Genomic DNA, 22,067 nt, shown 5'->3' on the forward strand with positions numbered 1-22,067 from the left:
CATCTGTCATTCAGTCAATTCTTAAGGTAGAGACTTCATATTCAGGATTCTGTTTATGTGTACCCCAAAGACAACGTGTGTGGAGCAAGAGATTCCTGTGACAACCGGAAGTTGTTAAAAACACCCTAGACCTATTATCATATAAAACGCAGATAGTGAAATCACGCAACTCAACCATCTGTCATTCAGTCAATTCTTAAGGTAGAGACTTCTTAATCAGGATTCTGTTTATGTCTACCCCAAAGACAACGTGTGTTGAGTAAGAACTTCCTGTGACAACCGGAAGTGGTTACAAACAGCCAAGAGCTATTGTCATTTAACCTGCACATAGTGAAAATCACGTAACTCAACCATCTGTCATTCAGTCAATTCTTAAGGTAGAGACTTCATATTCAGGATTCTGTTTATGTCTACCCCAAAGACAACGTGTGTTGAGTAAGAACTTCCTGTGACAACCGGAAGTGGTTATTAAAAACACCCAAGAGCAATTGTCATTAGGCCAATCAGCAGATAGTGAAAATCACGCAACTCAACCATCTGTCATTCAGTCAATTCTTAAGGTAGAGACTTCTTATTCAGGATTCTGTTTATGTCTACCCCAAAGACAACGTGTTTTGAGTAAGAACTTCCTGTGACAACCGGAAGTTGTTAAAAACACCCAAGAGCTATTGTCATATGGCCAACCAGCAGATAGTGAAAATCACGCAACTCAACCATCTGTCATTCAGTCAATTCTTAAGGTAGAGACTTCTTATTCAGGATTCTGTTTATGTCTACCCCAAAGACAACGTGTGTTGAGTAAGAACTTCCTGTGACAACCGGAAGTGGTTAAAAACAGCCAAGAGCTATTGTCATTTAACCTGCACATAGTGAAAATCACGCAACTCAACCATCTGTCATTCAGTCAATTCTTAAGGTAGAGACTTCATATTCAGGATTCTGTTTATGTCTACCCCAAAGACAACGTGTGTTGAGTAAGAACTTCCTGTGATAACCGGAAGTGGTTAAAAACAGCCAAGAGCTATTGTCATTTAACCTGCACATAGTGAAAATCACGCAACTCAACCATCTGTCATTCAGTCAATTCTTAAGGTAGAGACTTCATATTCAGGATTCTGTTTATGTCTACCCCAAAGACAAGGTGTTGAGTAATAACTTCCTGTGACAACCGGAAGTGGTTAAAAACACCCAAGAGCAATTGTCATTAGGCCAATCAGCAGATAGTGAAAATCACGCAACTCAACCATCTGTCATTCAGTCAATTCTTAAGGTAGAGACTTCATATTCAGGATTCTGTTTATGTCTACCCCAAAGACAACATGTGTGGAGCAAGAGCTTCCTGTGACAACCGGAAGTGGTTTTAAAACAGCCTAGAGCATTGTCATATAAAACCACATAGTGAAAATCACGCAACTCAACCATCTGTCATTCAGTCAATTCTTAAGGTAGAGACTTCATATTCAGGATTCTGTTTATGTCTACCCCAAAGACAAGGTGTTGAGTAATAACTTCCTGTGACAACCGGAAGTGGTTAAAAACACCCAAGAGCAATTGTCATTAGGCCAATCAGCAGATAGTGAAAATCACGCAACTCAACCATCTGTTATTCAGTCAATTCTTAAGGTAGAGACTTCTTATTCAGGATTCTGTTTATGTCTACCCCAAAGACAACGTGTGTTGAGTAAGAACTTCCTGTGACAACCGGAAGTGGTTATTAAAAACACCCAAGAGCAATTGTCATTAGGCCAATCAGCAGATAGTGAAAATCACGCAACTCAACCATCTGTCATTCAGTCAATTCTTAAGGTAGAGACTTCTTATTCAGGATTCTGTTTATGTCTACCCCAAAGACAACGTTTTTTGAGTAAGAACTTCCTGTGACAACCGGAAGTTGTTAAAAACACCCAAGAGCTATTGTCATATGGCCAACCAGCAGATAGTGAAAATCACGCAACTCAACCATCTGTCATTCAGTCAATTCTTAAGGTAGAGACTTCTTATTCAGGATTCTGTTTATGTCTACCCCAAAGACAACGTGTGTTGAGTAAGAACTTCCTGTGACAACCGGAAGTGGTTAAAAACAGCCAAGAGCTATTGTCATTTAACCTGCACATAGTGAAAATCACGCAACTCAACCATCTGTCATTCAGTCAATTCTTAAGGTAGAGACTTCATATTCAGGATTCTGTTTATGTCTACCCCAAAGACAAGGTGTTGAGTAATAACTTCCTGTGACAACCGGAAGTGGTTAAAAACACCCAAGAGCAATTGTCATTAGGCCAATCAGCAGATAGTGAAAATCACGCAACTCAACCATCTGTCATTCAGTCAATTCTTAAGGTAGAGACTTCATATTCAGGATTCTGTTTATGTCTACCCCAAAGACAACATGTGTGGAGCAAGAGCTTCCTGTGACAACCGGAAGTGGTTTTAAAACAGCCTAGAGCTATTGTCATATAAAACCACATAGTGAAAATCACGCAACTCAACCATCTGTCATTCAGTCAATTCTTAAGGTAGAGACTTCATATTCAGGATTCTGTTTATGTCTACCCCAAAGACAAGGTGTTGAGTAATAACTTCCTGTGACAACCGGAAGTGGTTAAAAACACCCAAGAGCAATTGTCATTAGGCCAATCAGCAGATAGTGAAAATCACGCAACTCAACCATCTGTCATTCAGTCAATTCTTAAGGTAGAGACTTCTTAATCAGGATTCTGTTTATGTCTACCCCAAAGACAACGTGTGTTGAGTAAGAACTTCCTGTGACAACCGGAAGTGGTTACAAACAGCCAAGAGCTATTGTCATTTAACCTGCACATAGTGAAAATCACGTAACTCAACCATCTGTCATTCAGTCAATTCTTAAGGTAGAGACTTCATATTCAGGATTCTGTTTATGTATACCCCAAAGACAACGTGTGTTGAGTAAGAACTTCCTGTGACAACCGGAAGTGGTTAAAAACTGCCAAGAGCTATTGTCATTTAACCTGCACATAGTGAAAATCACGCAACTCAACCATCTGTCATTCAGTCAATTCTTAAGGTAGAGACTTCTTATTCAGGATTCTGTTTATGTCTACCCCAAAGACAACGTGTGTTGAGTAAGAACTTCCTGTGACAACCGGAAGTTGTTAAAAACACCCAAGAGCAATTGTCATTAGGCCAATCAGCAGATAGTGAAAATCACGCAACTCAACCATCTGTCATTCAGTCAATTCTTAAGGTAGAGACTTCTTATTCAGGATTCTGTTTATGTCTACCCCAAAGACAACGTGTTTTGAGTAAGAACTTCCTGTGACAACCGGAAGTTGTTAAAAACACCCAAGAGCTATTGTCATATGGCCAACCAGCAGATAGTGAAAATCACGCAACTCAACCATCTGTCATTCAGTCAATTCTTAAGGTAGAGACTTCATATTCAGGATTCTGTTTATGTCTACCCCAAAGACAACGTGTGTGGAGCAAGAGCTTCCTGTGACAACCGGAAGTGGTTAAAAACAGCCTAGAGCTATTGTCATATAAAACCACATAGTGAAAATCACGCAACTCAACCATCTGTCATTCAGTCAATTTTTAAGGTAGAGACTTCTTATTCAGGATTCTGTTTATGTCTACCCCAAAGACAACGTGTGTTGAGTAAGAACTTCCTGTGATAACCGGAAGTGGTTAAAAACAGCCAAGAGCTATTGTCATTTAACCTGCACATAGTGAAAATCACGCAACTCAACCATCTGTCATTCAGTCAATTCTTAAGGTAGAGACTTCTTATTCAGGATTCTGTTTATGTCTACCCCAAAGACAACGTGTTTTGAGTAAGAACTTCCTGTGACAACCGGAAGTTGTTAAAAACACCCAAGAGCTATCGTCATATGGCCAACCAGCAGATAGTGAAAATCACGCAACTCAACCATCTGTCATTCAGTCAATTCTTAAGGTAGAGACTTCATATTCAGGATTCTGTTTATGTCTACCCCAAAGACAACGTGTGTGGAGCAAGAGCTTCCTGTGACAACCGGAAGTGGTTAAAAACAGCCTAGAGCTATTGTCATATAAAACCACATAGTGAAAATCACGCAACTCAACCATCTGTCATTCAGTCAATTCTTAAGGTAGAGACTTCTTATTCAGGATTCTGTTTATGTCTACCCCAAAGACAACGTGTGTTGAGTAAGAACTTCCTGTGACAACCGGAAGTTGTTAAAACACCCAAGAGCTATTGTCATATGGCCAACCAGCAGATAGTGAAAATCACGCAACTCAACCATCTGTCATTCAGTAAATTCTTAAGTTAGAGACTTCATATTCAGGATTCTGTTTATCCTTACCCCAAAGACAACGTGTGTCTATTCTTTTTGCAAAAAAAACTAAAACACACACACACAATTTGTCCATAGGGACATAGTGTGGGGCTTAGAGGCTTATACCTCCTTCAGTAGTTATTTTCGTTCAAACAATTCAAGAACCGTCAGACCTTGAGCTCTGAAATTTTAGAAACCTGTTCTAGAGCTCAAGCCGATAGTGCACGGTGATTTATGTGGCTCTAGACGGTTCTCAGACCGAGAAACCGCCTCGTGCATTTGCAATATGTTCAATTCATTTTGAATATCACGGACATGGCGTCATGTAGAAATGTCCCAGAGTCGCAAGACTAGGTGCATTGAAACCGCCTCGGCCCATAGAGACGGACCCCAATGTCTCTGTCCGATAGCTCATTCAGGGACCCCGTAGTAACGCCCTGAAAAAGTGGATTTTCAGCACCAATTAAGGCCATTGCTCGGGCACCGAATGACCTATCGAGCCAAAACTTTGGATTCGGGGTCGCCTCACATAGGCCTACACATATTGTCAGAGCTGGACCCGCAGCTATAACGTAACTATGTGTTTTATGTTTTTTTATGGTTAAAATTGAAAGCACTGTGAATTATGGGCCTTCTCTGACATATGTGATAGTTGGCTTCTATACGAGTTGGAAAAAGTGGATTTGGTGTCAGATGGTATCAGTTTGGTGTCAGAATGACATCTAATTGACTGATGGACGCTGACTGCTGGGTGACGAGCAATGGAGAGGAACCACAGTCACTGCCCGGCCATCCCGAGTTCATCGGGCCAGTCAATTATGCATTTCTGCAGTATTTTTGAGCATGCATAAATTCGTGATGCTAAATGCCCATTGAATCATATTGCAAACGTAACGCACAATATTGCAAATGTAACGTGCATTTGCAATATGATTCAACAACAAAAAATATCACCAAAGTTGACATGATGAATCATATTGCAAACGTAACGCGCAATATTGCAAACGTAACGCGCGTTTGCAATATGATTCAACAGCAATAAATATCACCAAAGTTGACATGATGAATCATATTGCAAACGTAACGCGCAATATTGCAAACGTAACGCGCGTTTGCAATATGATTCAACAGCAATAAATATCACCAAAGTTGACATGATGAATCATATTGCAAACGTAACGCGCAATATTGCAAACGTACCGTGCATTTGCAATATGATTCAACAGCAAAAAATATCACCAAAGTTGACATGATGAAATCAGCACAATGAGCGATAGAGAGGAACCACAGTCACTGCACGGCCATCCCCAGTTCATTGGGACAGTCAATTATGCATTTCTGCAGGGTTTTTGAGCATGCCAAATTCGTGATGTTGAGGCCCATTGAAACATATCGGTAATGCGCATCCGTGCACATGGTGACCCGAAATGGGTTACCAGGATACATTTTTTAGAAGGGTTTTAAATGCCTTTAGGGGGGTGCAAGGGGTCCATGGTTGGGTAGGGAGCACCTTCCATCAGTGCCCATCCAATATGGGGCACCCCTAGTCATTTTGGACATTTTTCAAAAATAAATCGCTAAAAAACGACAGTCCCACTTCTCTCATGTCACCATCAAGTCATGGAGAGGAACCACAGTCACTGTCCGGCCATACCGAGATCATCGGGACAGTCAATTATGCATTTCTGCAGTATTTTTGAGCATGCCTAAATTCGTGATGCTAAATGCCATTGAATCATATTGCAAACGTAACGCGCTATATTGCAAATGTAACGCGCATTTGCAATATGATTCAACAGCAAAAAATATCACCAAAGTTGACATGATGAAATCAACACAACGAGCGAAGGAGAGGAACCACAGTCACTGCACGGCCATCCCGAGATCATCGGGCCAGTCAATTATGCATTCTGAGCATGTCAAATTCATTAAAAATGTTTAAAGCAACAGAGTCCCACTTCTCCCTCATCATACATGACAAGTAGACTGTCTGCATTGATTCATGGCTTAACATAGGGCTATATATCATTTGGGCAGTATAAATGCCATTTGGACTATGGTTCACTGACTTTTGGGTTTGGAAACCGACTTCCTATGATCGTACATGGCAAACGGACAAACATCCTGATTTGGCACATTCAATACTTTCATACACGTATAATTGACAAAAAAAGAATTGGACATTTCATTTGCACATTTCTAATGGCATTTGGCAAAAAAAAAGAAAAAAAGATGTCACTTTTGACTTCCTATGAAATCATATTCCAAATGCACAAATCATATGCCTTATGCACAAGCAAATATGTCACTTTTGACTTCCTATGAAATCATATTGCAAATGCACAAAACATATGCCTTATGCACAAGCAAAAACAACCCCAAAAATTATGTCAATAAAATGTCAAATGTATGTCCATACAGCTCTTATACATGTGTAATTGACATAATAATTGAATAAATTTCGAAAAACGGTCCAGAAACCACTCTTTAAGGGGTTGAAAAGTTTTCAAAAAATATGTCATTTTTTCAAAATTTGACTCTTGGGTCTTGAATTGTGTTACATTTGCAATATGAAAATTCACAGCGGAGAGCTCTAGCCATCTATTGAAAATTTGCTGTGATTTGGCACATTCAATACTTTCATAATTGACAAAAAAAAAGCATTGGACATGTCATTTTGCAAAAAAAATGAAAATAAAAATGTCACTTTTTTCCTATGAAATCATATTCCAAATGCACAAAACATATGCCTTGTGCACAAGCAAAAGCAACCCAAAAAACGACGTCAATAAAAAACGTCATTAGCATGTTCATACAGCTCTTATACATGTGAAATTGACATAACAATCGAAAAAAAATCGAAAAACGGTCCAGAAACCACTTTTTAAGGGGTTGAAAAGTTTTTTAAAAAGATGTCATTTTTTCAAAATTTGACTCTTGGGTCTTGAATTGTGTTACATTTGTAATATGAAAATTCACTGCGGAGAGCTCTAGCCATCTATTGGATATTTGCTGTGATTTGGCACATTCAATACTTTCATAATTGTCAAAAAAAAGCATTGGATATGTCATTTTGCCAAAAAAAGGGAAAAAAAATGTCACTTTTTTGCTATGAAATCATATTCAAAATGCACAAATCATATGCCTTGTGCACAAGCAAAGCAACCCAAAAAACGACGTCAATAAAAAACGAAAAACGGAAAACGGTCCAGAAACCACTTTTTTAAGAGTTGATAAGTTTTCCAAAAAAATATCATATTATCAAAATCTGACCTTTGGGTGTAGACTTGGGTATCATTTGCTGTATGAAAAACCACGGTGGAGCGCGCTCTCCATCTAAAGGAAATTTGGGGTGTTACAATTGGCAATTGCCATCGGAAAATTGCCATATGATTGGCCCGGAGATGGACCGCTTTCGGTGGTATTTACAATCGTGTGTATGATTCGTGCTATGCCAATATGTTCCCATGTTATTTTGTCCAAATTAGGGGGGTTTTCCCTTGCATGATTAGGTTACCAGGTCAGGAAAAACTATGGGCCCCATAATTTCTTTTACAGCACAACACTCTGGTACCTGTGGTGCCACCTCTGCTTCTTATTACAGTCTACATGTTCTGTAGTGGTAGTCTGAGTGTAGTAAATAAGTGATCTAACTGCCCCACACTCCAAAGTAATAAAGTTGATATATAGCGCCTTCAGAAAGTATTCATACCCTTTGACTTTTCCCCATTTTGTTGTGTTACAGCCAGAATGTATTATATTTAGTATTTTGGGGTCACTGGCATACAGACAATACCCATAATGTCAAAGTGGAATAAGGGTTTTCAACATTTTTCCAAAAAATTTAAATTCAATAAGTATTCAACCCCTTTGTTATGGCAAGCCTAAATAAGTTCACAAGTAAAAATGTGCTTACCAAGTCTCATAATAAGTTGTATGGACTCTGTGTGCAATAATAGTGTTTAACCTGTTAGGGCTAGGGGGCAGTATTGACACGGCTGGATAAAAAACATACCCGATTTAATCTGGTTACCACTCCTACCCAGTAACTAGAATATGCATATACTTATTACATATGGATAGAAAACACCCTACATTTTCTAAAACTGTTTGAATGGTGTCTGTGAGTATAACAGAACTCAAATGGCAGGTCAAAACCTGAGAGATTCCTTTACAGGAAGTGGCCTGTCTGACCATTTCTTGAACTTCTTTTCCATCTCTATCATTTACTAAGGATCTCTGCTCTAACGTGACACTTCCCACGTCGTCCATAGGCGCTCAGAGCCCGGGAAAAAACAGAATGTCGTCATTCCAGCCCCAGGCTGAAACACATTATCGCCTTTCTCAAGTGGCCGATCAAGGGACACGGGCTTATGCGCGTGACCCCGACCGCCCCCGCATTTGGGATTTTTTCCTCTGTTTGCCGAAAAGGAGATTCCCTGTCGGAATATTATCGCTTTTCTACGAGAAAAGTGTCGTAAAAATTGATTTTAAACAGCGGTTGACATGCTTCGAAGTACGGTAATGGAATATTTAGAATTTTATTGTCATAATTGCGCCATGCGCGTGACACTTCTTTACTATTTCGGATAGTGTCTGGAACGCACGAACAAAATGCCGCTATTCGGATATAACGATGGATTATTTTGGACCAAACCAACATTTGTTATTGAAGTAGCAGTCCTGGGTGTGCATTCTGATGAAGACAACAAAAGGTAATCAAACTTTTATAATAGTAAATATGATTATGGTGAGTGCTAAACTTGCCGGGTGTCTAAATAGCGAGCCCGTGAAGCCTGGGCTATGTACTTAGAATATTGCAAAATGTGCTTTCACCAAAAAGCTATTTTAAAATCGGACATATCGAGTGCATAGAGGAGGTCTGTATCTATAATTCTTAAAATAATTGTTATGCTTTTTGTGAACGTTTATCGTGAGTAATTTAGTAAAATGTTAGCGAATTCCCCGGAAGTTTGCGGGGGGTATGCTAGTTCTGAACGTCACATGCTAATGTAAAAAGCTGGTTTTTGATATAAATATGAACTTGATTGAACAAAACATGCATGTATTGTATAACATAATGTCCTAGGGTTGTCATCTGATGAAGATCATCAAAGGTGAGTGCTGCATTTAGCTGTCTTCTGGGTTTTGGTGACATTATATGCTGGCTTGAAAAATGGGTGTCTGATTATTTCTGGCTTGGTACTCTGCTGACATAATCTAATGTTTTGCTTTCGTTGTAAAGCCTTTTTGAAATCGGACAGTGTGGTTAGATTAACGAGAGTCTTGTCTTTAAAATGCTGTAAAATAGTCATATGTTTGAGAAATTTAAGTAATTGCATGTCTAAGGTATTTGAAAATCGCGCCACGGGATTCAACTGGCTGTTGCGTAGGTGGGACGAATTCGTCCCGCCTAGCCCAGAGAGGTTAACATGATTTTTAATGACTACCTCATCTCTGTATCGCACAAATACAATTAACTGTGTAATCGGCTAAGTTGGACCACCAGTACTTCCCACTAAAGCAACGCACCGTCCGACCGATGCCAGGATGACCAGAGGAGGGTGACGTGTGAGCCCAATAGATCAAACGGTCGCGGACAGCAGACGGAACGTACAGACACCCAGCTGTACACTGGAGAGGAGTGGGCTCTGTGCGTTACGCCCACTCGATGTCCGCGTCCAACTCCCACACCACCAGTGCCACCAGGCAAGAGGCCGGAAGTATGGGAGTATGATCCATGGACCGCTCCTCTATGTCATACATCCGGGACAGTGCGTCTGCCTTAGCGTTCTGGGAACCTGGTCGGTAGGACAGAGTGAAAACAAAACGGGTAAAGAACATGGCCCACCTTGCCTGGCGAGGTTTCAGTGTCCTCGCCGCCCGGATGTACTCCAGATTGTGGTGGTCAGTCCAGATGAAAAAAGGGTGTTTAGCCCCCTCAAGCCAATGTCTCCACGCCTTCAGAGCCTTGACAACAGCCAACAGCTCCCGGTCCCCACATCATAGTTTCGCTCCGCCGGGCTGAGCTTCTTCGAAAAGAAAGCACAGGGACGGAGCTTCGGTGGCATGTCTGAGCACTGAGAGAGCACGGCTCCGATCCCAGCCTCAGACGCGTCCACCTTCACTATGAACGCCAAAGAGGGATCCGGATGAGCCAGTACGGGAGCCGAGGTAAACAGAGCCTTCAGGTGACCAAAAGCCCTGTCCGCCTCCGCCGACCACTGCAGTCGCACCGGTCCCCCCTTCAGAAGTGAGGTAATGGGAGCGATACCTGACCAAAACCCTGGATAAACCTCCGGTAGTAGTTGGCAAACCCTAGAAACCGCTGTACTTCCTTTACCGTGGTGGGAGTCGGCCAATTACGCACGGCTGAAATGCGGTCACTCTCCATCTCCACCCCTGAAGTGGAAATGCGGTACCCTAGGAAGGAGACGGACTGTTGGAAGAACAGACATTTCTCCGCCTTGACGTACAGGTCATGCTTCAACAGTCGACCAAGCACCCTGCGCACCAGGGACACATGCTCGGCGCGTGTAGCGGAGTATATCAGAATGTCGTCAATATACACCACTACATCCTGCCTGTGCAGGTCCTGGAAAATCTCCTCAACAAAGGCTTGGAAGACTGATGGAGCATTCATCAACCCGTACGGCATGACGAGGTACTCATAGTGCCCTGAGGTGGTACTAAATGCCGTCTTCCACTCGTCCCCCTCCCGGATACGCACCAGGTTGTAAGCGCTCCTGAGAACCAATTTTGTGAAGAAGCGCGCCCCATGCATTGACTCGATCAATACACGGGCTTCAGACCTCATCCTTCTTCTTCACAAAAAAGAAACTCGAGGAGGCAGGTGAAGTGGAGGGCCGAATGTATCCCTGCCCCAGGGATTCAGAAACATATGTTTCCATAGCCGCCGTCTCCTCCTGTGACAGAGGATACACGTGACTCCTGGGAAGTGCTGCGTCTACCAGGAGATTTATCGCACAATCCCCCCGTCGATGGGGTGGTAATTGAGTCACCTTCTTCTTACAGAATATCCACAGGAACCAGGGGAATCCCTAAACTATGGGCAAAGAACGGTCAATAAAATTCCCAGCTGCGCCTGAATCTACGAGCGCTTTATGCTGGGCATTCGGGGAAAACTTAGGAAATTTGATAAACACATACATGTAAGCAACAGGGGGCTCTGGGTAAGCCTGGTGCCGACTCACCTGGGGTGACACGATAGTGCCCTGCCTGCTGCCTCCTCGACTCCCTGAGGAGCCCCCCCAGCACCAACCAGTAGTGTGCCCTCTGCGACCACAGATGGTGCAGGGAATGGCCCCTCCTCCGGTCGCCCTAAGTGCTGGGGAATGGAACTGACAAGCCCCAATCTGTACATCCGCATGCAGTCAGCAGGTTGTCCAGCCGGATGGACAGGTCCACCAGCTGGTCCAACGTGAGGGTGGTGTCTCGGCAGGACAACTCCCGACGGACGTCCTCGTGCAGACTGCACCGGTAGTGATCGATCAGGGCCCTGTCGTTCCAACCCGCGCTGGCGGCCAGGATCCGGAAGTCCAATGCAAAATCCTGCACGCTCCTCGTCCCCTGCCTCAGGTGGAACAGTCGTTCACCCGCCGCTCGACCCTCAGGCGGGTGGTCGAAAACTGTCCGAAAGCGACAGGTGAACTCTGCGTAATGGTCCAACGCCGCGTCTCCTTTACTCCATACGGCGGTGGCCCACTCCGGGCTTTGCCTGAGAGGCAGGAGACGAGGGCGGACACGCTCTCACATCCCGAAGGAGCCGGGTGGACGGTCGCCAGGTAGAGCTCCAGTTGTAGTAGGAATCCGTGGCATCCGGCAGCCGTCCCATCATACTCCCTAAGGAGCGTGAGCCGAACCACGCTGGGACTGGGTGAAGGAGGGGTGGACAGTGGGGTCGACGGTAGTTGGGCTGGTGGAGGCGCTGGAAATCCTCCTCCTCTCTCCCAACGATCCATCGTCTGCAGCACGCGATCCATGGTGGTGCCCAGATGTTGCAACATGGTCGTGTGCTGCTGGACGCACTCTTCTACCGCCACAGGGAAGGCGTCTGCTCCTGCTGACTCCATTCGTTTGGTGAGTGATTCTGTAATCGGCCTGTGTGTAGCTGGTGTGGAGGAGTCAGGCGCAGGACAGCAGAAATGAGTAAGGAATGTAATTTACTCAAGGAATAATAAATACAACACAATAGACTAGCCCACAAATAACGGACCATATACATAGAAACAATTACTCAAAAAAACATGGGGGAACAGAGGGTTAAATAATGAACAAGTAATTGGGGAAGTGAAACCAGGTGTGTAAAACAAAACAAATGGAAAATGAAAAGTGGATCAGCGATGCCTAGAAGGCCGGTGACGTCGACCACCAAACGCCGCCCGAACAAGGAGAGGGACCGACTTAGGCGGAAGTCGTGACAATCTGTAGGGTCCCTCAGTCGAGCAGTGCATTTAAAACACAGATTCAACGACAAAGACCAGATGCACTAATCTTCCAATGCCTTGCTAAGAAGGGCACCTATTGTTAGATGGGTAAAAATAAAAAAAGCAGACATTGAGTATCTCTTTGATCATGGTGAAGTTATTATTACACTTTGGATTAGGGATCAATACACCCAGTCACTACAAAGATACAGGCATCCTTCCTAACTCAGTTGCCAGAGAGGAAGGAAACTGCTTAGAGTTTATGGCTGTGATAGGAGAAAACTGAGGTTGGATCAACAACATGCTGAGGAGCGTCGCTGGAGGCTCCGGGCTGAGGAGCGTCGCTGGAGGCTCTGGGCTGAGGGGCGTTGCTGGAATAGGAACACGTGTGCGGGGAGCAGGAACAGGACGCCCCAGACTGGGCAGGCGCACTGGAGGCCTGATGTGTGGGACTGGCATAGGAGGCGCCAGACTAGTAACACGCACCTCAGGGCTAGTGCGGGGAGCAGGAACAGGACGCCCCAGACTGGGCAGGCGCACTGGAGGCCTGATGCGTGGAGCTGGCATAGGAGGTGCCAGACTAGTAACACGCACCTCAGGACGAGTGCGAGAAGGAGGCACAGGACGTACTGGGCTCTGGAGGCGCACCGGAGGTCTGGAGCTTAGAGCTGGCACACCCCGTCCTGGCTGAATGGTGATTTGCGCCAAACAAGGGCGGAGCGCCGGCACAGGATGAACTGGGCTGTGCTGGTGAAAGGCGGTACCGTGCGTAGAGCAGGCGCAGGATAACCTGGACCGAAGAGACGTACTGGAGACCAGATACGCTGAACCGGCACACTTCTACCTGGCTGACGGCCAACTCTAGCACGGCAATGGTGAGGAGCTTGCACCGAGTGCACCGGGCTGTGAGTGCGCACTGGCGACACAGTGCGCACCACCGCATAATAAGGTGCTTGCTCGTTCACTCGCTCCCCACGGTAAGCACGGGGAGTTGGCTCAGGTCTTAAAATTGCCTTAGCCAATCTGCCCGTGTGCCCCCCCAAAAAAAATTTTGGTGCTGCCTCTCGTCCTTGCCTCTTGGTGGATATCACCCCTCATAGTATCGCCGCTCCGCTCTTGCTGCCTCGATCTCCTCCTTCGGACGGCGATACTCCCCAGCCTGCCTCCAGGGTCCTTTGCCATCCAGGATTTCCTCCCACGTCCACGACTCCCGCTGCTCCATACCACGCTGCTTGGTCCTTGGTTGGTGGGTGATTCTGTCAGGGCTTTCGGAAGGATCGGACCAATATGCAGCGTGATCGTAGTTCCACATCTTTTATTCAGTCGTGAAACTAATGCAATAAACCATAAACTTGAAATACAAAAACAAGAAAGCCGTGACGCAGAGCAGGCATACACTACTCACAAAATAATCACCCACAAAACACCAGTGGGACAAACATCAACTTAAATATGGCCTCCAATTAGAAACAACGACAATGGCTGCCTCTAATTGGAGGTTATGCCAAACAAAAACGAACCTAGAAATACAAAACTAGAAACTAAACATAGAAATACCAAAACGGACAAACACCCCCTGTCACGCCCTGACCTACTCTACCATAGAAAATAACAACTTACTATGGTCAGGACGTGACATACAGCCTTATTCTAAAATGTATTAAATAAATAAATAATCCTCAGCAATTTACACACAATACCATATAATGACAAAGTGAAAACAGGTTTTTTAGAATTTTTGCAAGTTTATTAAAAATAAAAAACAAATACCTTTACTTAAGTATTAAGACCCTTTGCCATGAGACTCAAAATTGAGCTCAGGTGCATCCTGTTTTGCTCCGAGACAGGATTGTGCCGAGGCACAGGTCTGGCGAAGGGTACTAACATATTTCTGCAGCATTAAAGGTCCACAAGAACACAGTGTCCTCCATCATTCTTAAAAGGAAGAAGGTTTGGAACCACCAAGACTCTTCCTAGAGCTGGCAGCCTAGCCAAACTGAGCAATTGGGGGAGAAGGGCCTTGGTCAGGGAGGTGACCAAGAACCTGATGTTAACTCTGACAGAGCTTAAGAGTTTCTCTGTGGAGATGGGAGAACCTTCCAGAAGGACAACCATCTCTGCAGCACTCCACCAATCAGGCCTTTATGGTAGAGTGGCCAGACGGAAGCCATTCATTAAAAAAGTCACATGACAGGCCGCTTGGAGTTCGCCGAAAGTCTCCTAAAGACTCTCAGACCACGAGAAAGAATATTATCTGATCTGATGAAACCAAGATTGAAATCTTTGGCCTGAATGCCAAGTATCACGTCTGGAGGATACCTGGCACCATCCCTACGGTGAAGCATGGTAGTGGCAGCATCATGCTGTGGGGGTATTTTTTAGATGCAGGAACTGGGAGACTAGTCAGGATGGGGAAGGATGAACGGAGCAAGGTACAGCGAGATCCTTTATAAATTCTATTTATTTCACCTTTATTTAACCAGCTAGGCCAGCTGAGAACAAGTTGTCATTTACAACTGCGACCTGGCCAAGATAAAGCAAAGCAGTGTGACAAAAACAAACAACACAGAGCTACACAATATCAAACGTACAGTCAATAACGCAATAGAAAAAATCTATGTACAGTGTGTACAAATGTAGAAGAGTAGGGAGGTAGGCAATAAATAGGCCACAGAGGCAAAATAATTACAATTTAGCAATAACACTGGAGTGATGGATGTGCAGATGTTGATGTGCAAGTAGAGATACTGGGGTGCAAAAGGGCAAGATGGTAAGTAATAATATGGGGGTGAGGTAGTTGGCTGTGATATTTACAGATTGGCTGTGTACAGGTACAGTGATCGGTAAGCTGCTCTGACAGTTGATGCTTAAAGTTAGAGAGGGAGATATTAGACTCCAGCTTCAGTGATTTTTGCAATTCATTCCAGTCATTGGCAGCAGAAAACTGGAAGGAAAGGAGGCCAAAGGAAGTATTGGCTTTGGGGATGACCAGTGAAATATACCTGCTGGAGCACGTGTTACGGGTGGGTGTTGCTATGGTGACCAGTGAGCTGAGATAAGGCGGGGCATTACCTATCATAGACTTATAGATGACCTGGAGCCAGTGGGTTTGGTGACGAATACGTAGTGAGGGCCAGCCAACGAGACCGTACAGGTCGCAGTGGTGGGTAGTATATGGGCATGAGTGACAAAACGGATGGCACTTTGATAGACTACATCCAGTTTGCTGAGTAGAGTGTTGGAGGCTATTTTGTAAATGACATCGCCGAAGTCAAGGATCGGTAGGATAGTCAGTTTTACGAGGGTATGTTTGGCAGCATGAGTGAAGGAGGCTTCTAGATTTAATTTGGGATTGGAGATGCTTAAAGTGAGTCTGGAAGAAGAGTTTACAGTCTAACCAGACACTTAGGCATTTGTAGTTGTCCACATATTCTAAGTCAGAACCGTCCAGAGTAGTGATGCTGGTCGGGCGGGAGGGTATGGGCAGCAATCGGTTGAAGAGCATGCACTTAGTTTTACTTGCAGTTGGAGGCCTCGGAAGGAGTGGTGTATGGCATTGAAGCTTGTTTGGAGGTTTGTTAGCACATTGTCCAAAGAAAGGCCAGATGTATACGGAATGGTGTCGTCTGCGTAGAGGTGGATCAGAGAATCACCAGCATCATGACCGACATCATTGATATACACAGAGAAAAGAGTCAGCCCGAGAATTGAACCCTGTGGCACCCCCATAGAGACTGCCAGAGGTCCGGACAACAGGCCCTCCAATTTGACACACTGAACTCTGTCTGAGAAGTAGTTGGTGAACCAGGCGAGGCAGTCATTTGAGAAGCCAAGGCTGTTGAGTCTGCCGCTAAGAGTGCGGAGATTGACAGAGTCGAAAGCCTTGGCCAGGTTGATGAAGACGGCAGCACAGTACTGTATTTTATCGATGGCGGTTATGATATCGTTTAGGACCTTGAGCGTGGCTGAGGTGCACCCATGACCAGCTCGAAAACCAGATTGCATGGTGGAGAAGGTACGGCGGGATTCTAAATGGCCGGTGATCTGTTTGTTAACTTCTTATGGGCAGGTGGTACGGTAGCATCCCATCTGGCAAACATCCGGTGAAATTGCAGAGTGCGAAATTCAAACTACAGAATTAAAAATATTTAACTTTCATAAAATCCCAAGTGTAGTACATCAAAACAAAGCTTAACTTCTTGTTAATCCAGCCGCTGTGTCAGATTTCAAAAAGGCTTTACGGCAAAAGCACACCATGTGATTATATGAGGACAGCGCCCCACATACAAAAGCATGAAAAACATATTTCAACCAGGCAGGTGCACAATGAAAGTCAGAAATAGCGATAAAATAAATGCCTTACCTTTGATTATCTTCTTCTGTTGGCACTCCAAAAGGTCCCAGTTACATCACAAATGGTCCTTTTGTTCAATAATGTCCTTCTTTATATCCATAAAAACTCAGTTTAGCTGGCCCGCTTCAGTCAATAATTCACCTAGTTTCCCTCCATCAAAATGCATACAAAATGAATCCCAAACGTTACTAATAAACTTTTCCAAACAAGTCAAACAACGTTTATAATCAAACCTTAGGTACCCTAATACGTAAATAAATGATAAAATTTAAGACGGAGAATCGTTATTGTCTTTACTGGAGAAAAATACCAAAGAACGCACAATTTCTGGCTCATTTTTCCAAAAACCAGCCTGAAACTCTTTCTAAAGACTGTTGACATCTAGTGGAAGACCTAGGAACTGCAAACTCGGAGGATTTCGCCTTATAATAAAAGTGACAGCCATTGAAAACAGTGATAGACTGAAAAAGATTTTGGGGGGGATGGTTTGTCCTCGGGGTTTTGCCTGCCATATCAGTTCTGTTATACTCACAGACATAATTGTAACAGTTTTATAAACTTTAGAGTGTTGTCTATTCACATCTACCAATTATATGCATATCCTAGTTTCTGGGCCTGAGTAACAGGCAGTTTACTCTGGGCACGCTTTTCATCCAGATGTGAAAATACTGCCCCCTACCAAAGAGAGGTTAACTTGACTTTTAAAGATTTTAGAAAGGCAGGGCAGGATGGATATAGGTCTATAACAGTTTGGGTCTAGAGTGTCTCCCCTTTTGAAGAGGGGGATGACCGCGGCAGCTTTCCAATCTTTGGGGATCTCAGACGATACGAAAGAAAGGTTGAATAGGCTAGTAATAGGGGTTGCAACAATTTCGGCGGATAATTTTAGAAAGCGAGGGTCCAGATTGTCTAGCTCAGCAGATTTGTAGGATCCAGATTTTTTAGCTCTTTCAGAACATCAGCTGTCTGGATTTGGGTGAAGGAGCAGCGGGGGGTGCTTGGGCAAGTTGCTGCAGGGGGTGCTGAGATGTTGGCCGATGTAGGGGTAGCCAGGTGGAAAGCTTGGCTAGCCGTAGAAAAATGCTTATTGAAATGATCAATTATCGTAGATTTATCGGGGGTGACAATGTTTCCTATATTCAGTGCAGTGGGCAGCTGGGAGGAGGTGCTCTTATTCTCTCTGGACTTTTCAGTGTCCCAAAATTTTGGGGAATTAGTGCTACAGGATGCACATTTCTGTTTGAAAAAGCTAGCCTTAGCTTTCCTAACTGACTGTGTATATTGGTTCCTGACTTCCCTAAAAGTTGCATATCACGGGGGCTATTCGATGCTAATGCAGAATGCCACAGGATGTTTTTTGTGCTGAACAAGGGCAGTCTAGTCTGGGGTGAACCAAGGGCTATATCTGTTCTTAGTTCTACCTTTTTTGAATGGGGCATGCTTATTTAAGATGGAGAGGAAAGCACTTTTAAAGAGAAACCAGGCATCCGGGATGAGGTCAATATATTCTTCCAGGATACCCGGGCCAGGTCGATCACAAAGGCCTGCTCGCTGAAGTGTTTTAGGCAGCGTTTGACAGTGATGAGGGGTGGTCGTTTGACCGCGGAACCATTATGCACACGGCCAATGAGGCAATGATCACTGAGATCCTGGTTGAAGACAGCAGAGGATTATTTAGAGGGCAAGTTGGTCAGGATGATATCTAAGAGGGTGCCCAGTGTTATGGATTTAGGGTTGTACCTGGTAGGTTCCTTGATAATTTGTGTGCGATTGAGTGCATCGAGCATAGATTGTAGGATGGCCGGGGTGTTAAGCATGTCCCAGTTTAGGTCACCTAACAGTATGAGCTCTGAAGATAGATGGGGGGCAATCAATTCACATATGGTGTCCAGGGCACAGCTGGGGGCTGAATGTGGTCTATAACAAGAGGCAACTGTGAGAGCCTTGTTTCTGGAAAGGTGGATTTTTAAAAGTAGAATCTCAAATTGTTTGGGCACAGACCTTGATAGTATGACAGATCTCTGCAGGCTATCTCTGCAGTAGATTGCAACTCCGCCACCTTTGGCAGTTCTATCTTGTCGGAAAATGTTATATTTAGGATGGATATTTCAGGATTTTCAGGAGGATGATAACCTGCTCCAAAGTGCTCAGAACCTCAGACTGGGGAGAAGGTTCACCTTCCAACAGGACAACGACCCTAAGCACACAGCCAAGACAATGCAGGAGTGGCTTTGGGACAAGTCTCTGAATGTCCTTGAGTGGCCCGATTGAACATCTCTGGAGAGTCCAGAAAATAGCTGTGCAGCAACGCTCCCCATCCAACCCGACAGAGCTTCAGAGGATGTGCAGAGAAGAATGGGAGAAACTCCCCAAATATAGGTATGCCAAGCTTGTAGCGTCATACCCAAGAAGACTCGAGGCTGTAATTGCTGCCAAAGGTGCTTCAACAAAGTACTGAGTAAAGGGTCTGAATACTTATGTAAATTTAATATTTATAAATATAAATATTTTTATAAATTAGCAACAATTTCTAAAAAACTGTTTTATTGCTTTGTCATAATGGTTTATTTTGTGTAGATTGATGAGGAAAATTTTAGAATAAGGCTGTAACCTTACAAAGTGTGGAAAAAGTCAAGGGGTCTGAATTCTTTCCAAAGGGACTGTATATCTAACACTGGGCGATATGGCCAAAATATCATATCACTGTATTTTTCAATTTTTTGACGATATGACAGTATTTCATGTTTCTGACTATTAAAGTTGTAAATATGCCCTAGGATGGCAACAAATTAATTCGAATTGATTTTAATGTGTTTTCTCCGTTCTGATTGCTTTACTGTTCAACCAAAAATAATAGGACAAAACTGACAGTGAAGAAGTCCTATTTATAGAACATTGAATAGGAATCAAAATCCTATTTTTTAGCTTGTTACTCGGCGAATGCTTACCATTTGCATAGTTATTTGTTCAATTCCGACACTAATTGGTTATCATTCACAAACTGTGTTTTGTTTCTTTTGTCTTAATATGCCTCTATTTCGCAAAAAATAAATTAAACGTTTCCTTGACAGAATTATTATTCTCCGACCTATTTGTCTGCAGTTCTTACGTTCGCCACTAGGGGTAGTTGCCCAATTTCTTGGGGTCTTACCTCCCAAAGTTGTTTGACTTCTTGGTATTGCAAGCAAACTTCCTCAGTTCTCAGCTAAAGGCAGTTCTTTCTGGCTATAAAAACGGATGAGTGCCATCCTTTTTTGGAGTCATAACTGAATTTTTTAATATAACAAATCAAACTTTTATATAAGGTGAAGTGTAAATTCAAACCTGTCCGCAAATGAATACCTGTATAGTTCGTTTACAGTTTAACGCCCAGCAAGTGTATTTGACAAATAGACTTGACTTTAATTTTGTGATGTGTATAGCTACCTAGCTAATGTTAGGCTTACTCATTTGTGAATCAATGGTTAAAGTTTTTCCAAAATGTATTTAAAGATAGCAATTTAACACATTATTATAATAATGTTTTTTGTGAATGTATAATGTGAAAGTGGGTTTAGATGTTTGAAAAGTAGCATTGTATAGCCTAATGTTAATATTACTAGCTCCTTTCAGGGAAACAAATGTGTGTTTAACCAGTTTGTCCGGTATGCGCAACCATAGTTTGGCAAGTGGATGTTTGATAGTAACAACACAGAGTAACAATATGTTTTCTAAACAAGCCTAAAGATTATTTTAGTGTTGACTACTGCAGCTGGTGTAGCAAATTAGCAATAATGTTAGCTAGCAATTTCCAGCTAGCATTTTCACCACTGAGATTTATGAGGTGGGAGAGTGAGTTTTGTAGGTTTGTAAAAGTTTCAATTCGGTGGGAAAGAGTGATCGGGAGTTTTTCAGACATACACACACACACAACTGCAGTACGTGTTGTCAGGACACCCTGAAAGATGCTGTTCATTCCCGGGTAAGTTTTCGTGAATATTCAAACCAATCACACCGGGTTTATAGACCCGTTCATATCGTCTGAACACTAGCCCATTCGTTTCCCAGTGTTCACGCAGGGTGTGCCGAAGCTGTGTATGTGTGACACGCCATTGATAATTTCTGAAAACCGTTTGAGGGAAAGTGATCTGCAATTTTCAACCCAGAAACATGTCTTTTCATGCAGTGAGGATATCCCAGGTCTAAGAACAATGCAGTGTGAATCAGCTACTTTGACCACTTTCCCAACAAGTTAGACAAAAACTTAGAACGTATGAAATCTTAGTATACTTCTCTGCTTTTCAAATCTAAAATCTTCCACTACAACAAAAATACTTTTAAAGAATTAAAGCAAGTCTCACAACTTTTTTTAATGGAAAATTACCATCTAGATTATGTTACTCTTTTTTTCTAGCTTTATTTACAAACGGGTGCCTCACCTCCCTATTTCCTTGTGGATGTCATAGTAGTCAGTCAGCCGGCGCATCTTCCTGAGAACGGTCTCCTTGTCCTCCATTGTATCCTCCTTGTCTTCTTTAACTGCAAGGTAGCACAGAAGTGAGGACACAATTACAATGTAGCCTAATTACAGGCCCACATTTTATAGTGTTCGGGCCTGTGTTAATCACATTCCCAACTGCTAATTTACGTCTGCCTCTACATAGCTGCATCTCAACAATCTGACTATTCACTCCAAAATGAAAGTTTGTCAGATGTTTTTAGGCCTCAAATGTAGTCTAATGTCAAGCTGAATCCACGTCCTTCGACATCGGTTGTGTAGATCCGGCCGTCTACTCAAATATCCTAAATGAATAGAAAAGATAATCACAGAATAAAACAACCAGGAAATTAGACGGTACTAATATTTTCCTGTAATTTGGGGATTAAGGCATTTAGCTGAAACGATACAACTGGTGGCCTAGGATGTGGATATATCTCATCATACGTCTACTTTGAGGTCTGAAAACATCAGACGACTATGCCTCT

At 43.3% G+C, this 22,067-nt stretch overlaps 1 protein-coding gene across 1 annotated transcript in view; it reads right to left on the reverse strand.

The window, feature by feature from the left end:
- LOC106581680 (striated muscle preferentially expressed protein kinase) overlaps positions 1-22,067 on the reverse strand; it is a 171,851-nt gene that overhangs the window by 65,005 nt on the left and 84,779 nt on the right. Inside the window, exon 20 of the mRNA XM_082967289.1 lies at positions 21,521-21,620. Within this exon, the coding sequence (XP_082823415.1) occupies positions 21,521-21,620 (100 nt within the window). The remainder of the gene's footprint in view (positions 1-21,520; positions 21,621-22,067) is intronic.

The sequence above is a fragment of the Salmo salar genome, chromosome 21 (assembly GCF_965601325.2).
Source record: "Salmo salar chromosome 21, fSalSal1, whole genome shotgun sequence".
Taxonomy (NCBI): Eukaryota; Metazoa; Chordata; class Actinopteri; order Salmoniformes; family Salmonidae; genus Salmo; species Salmo salar.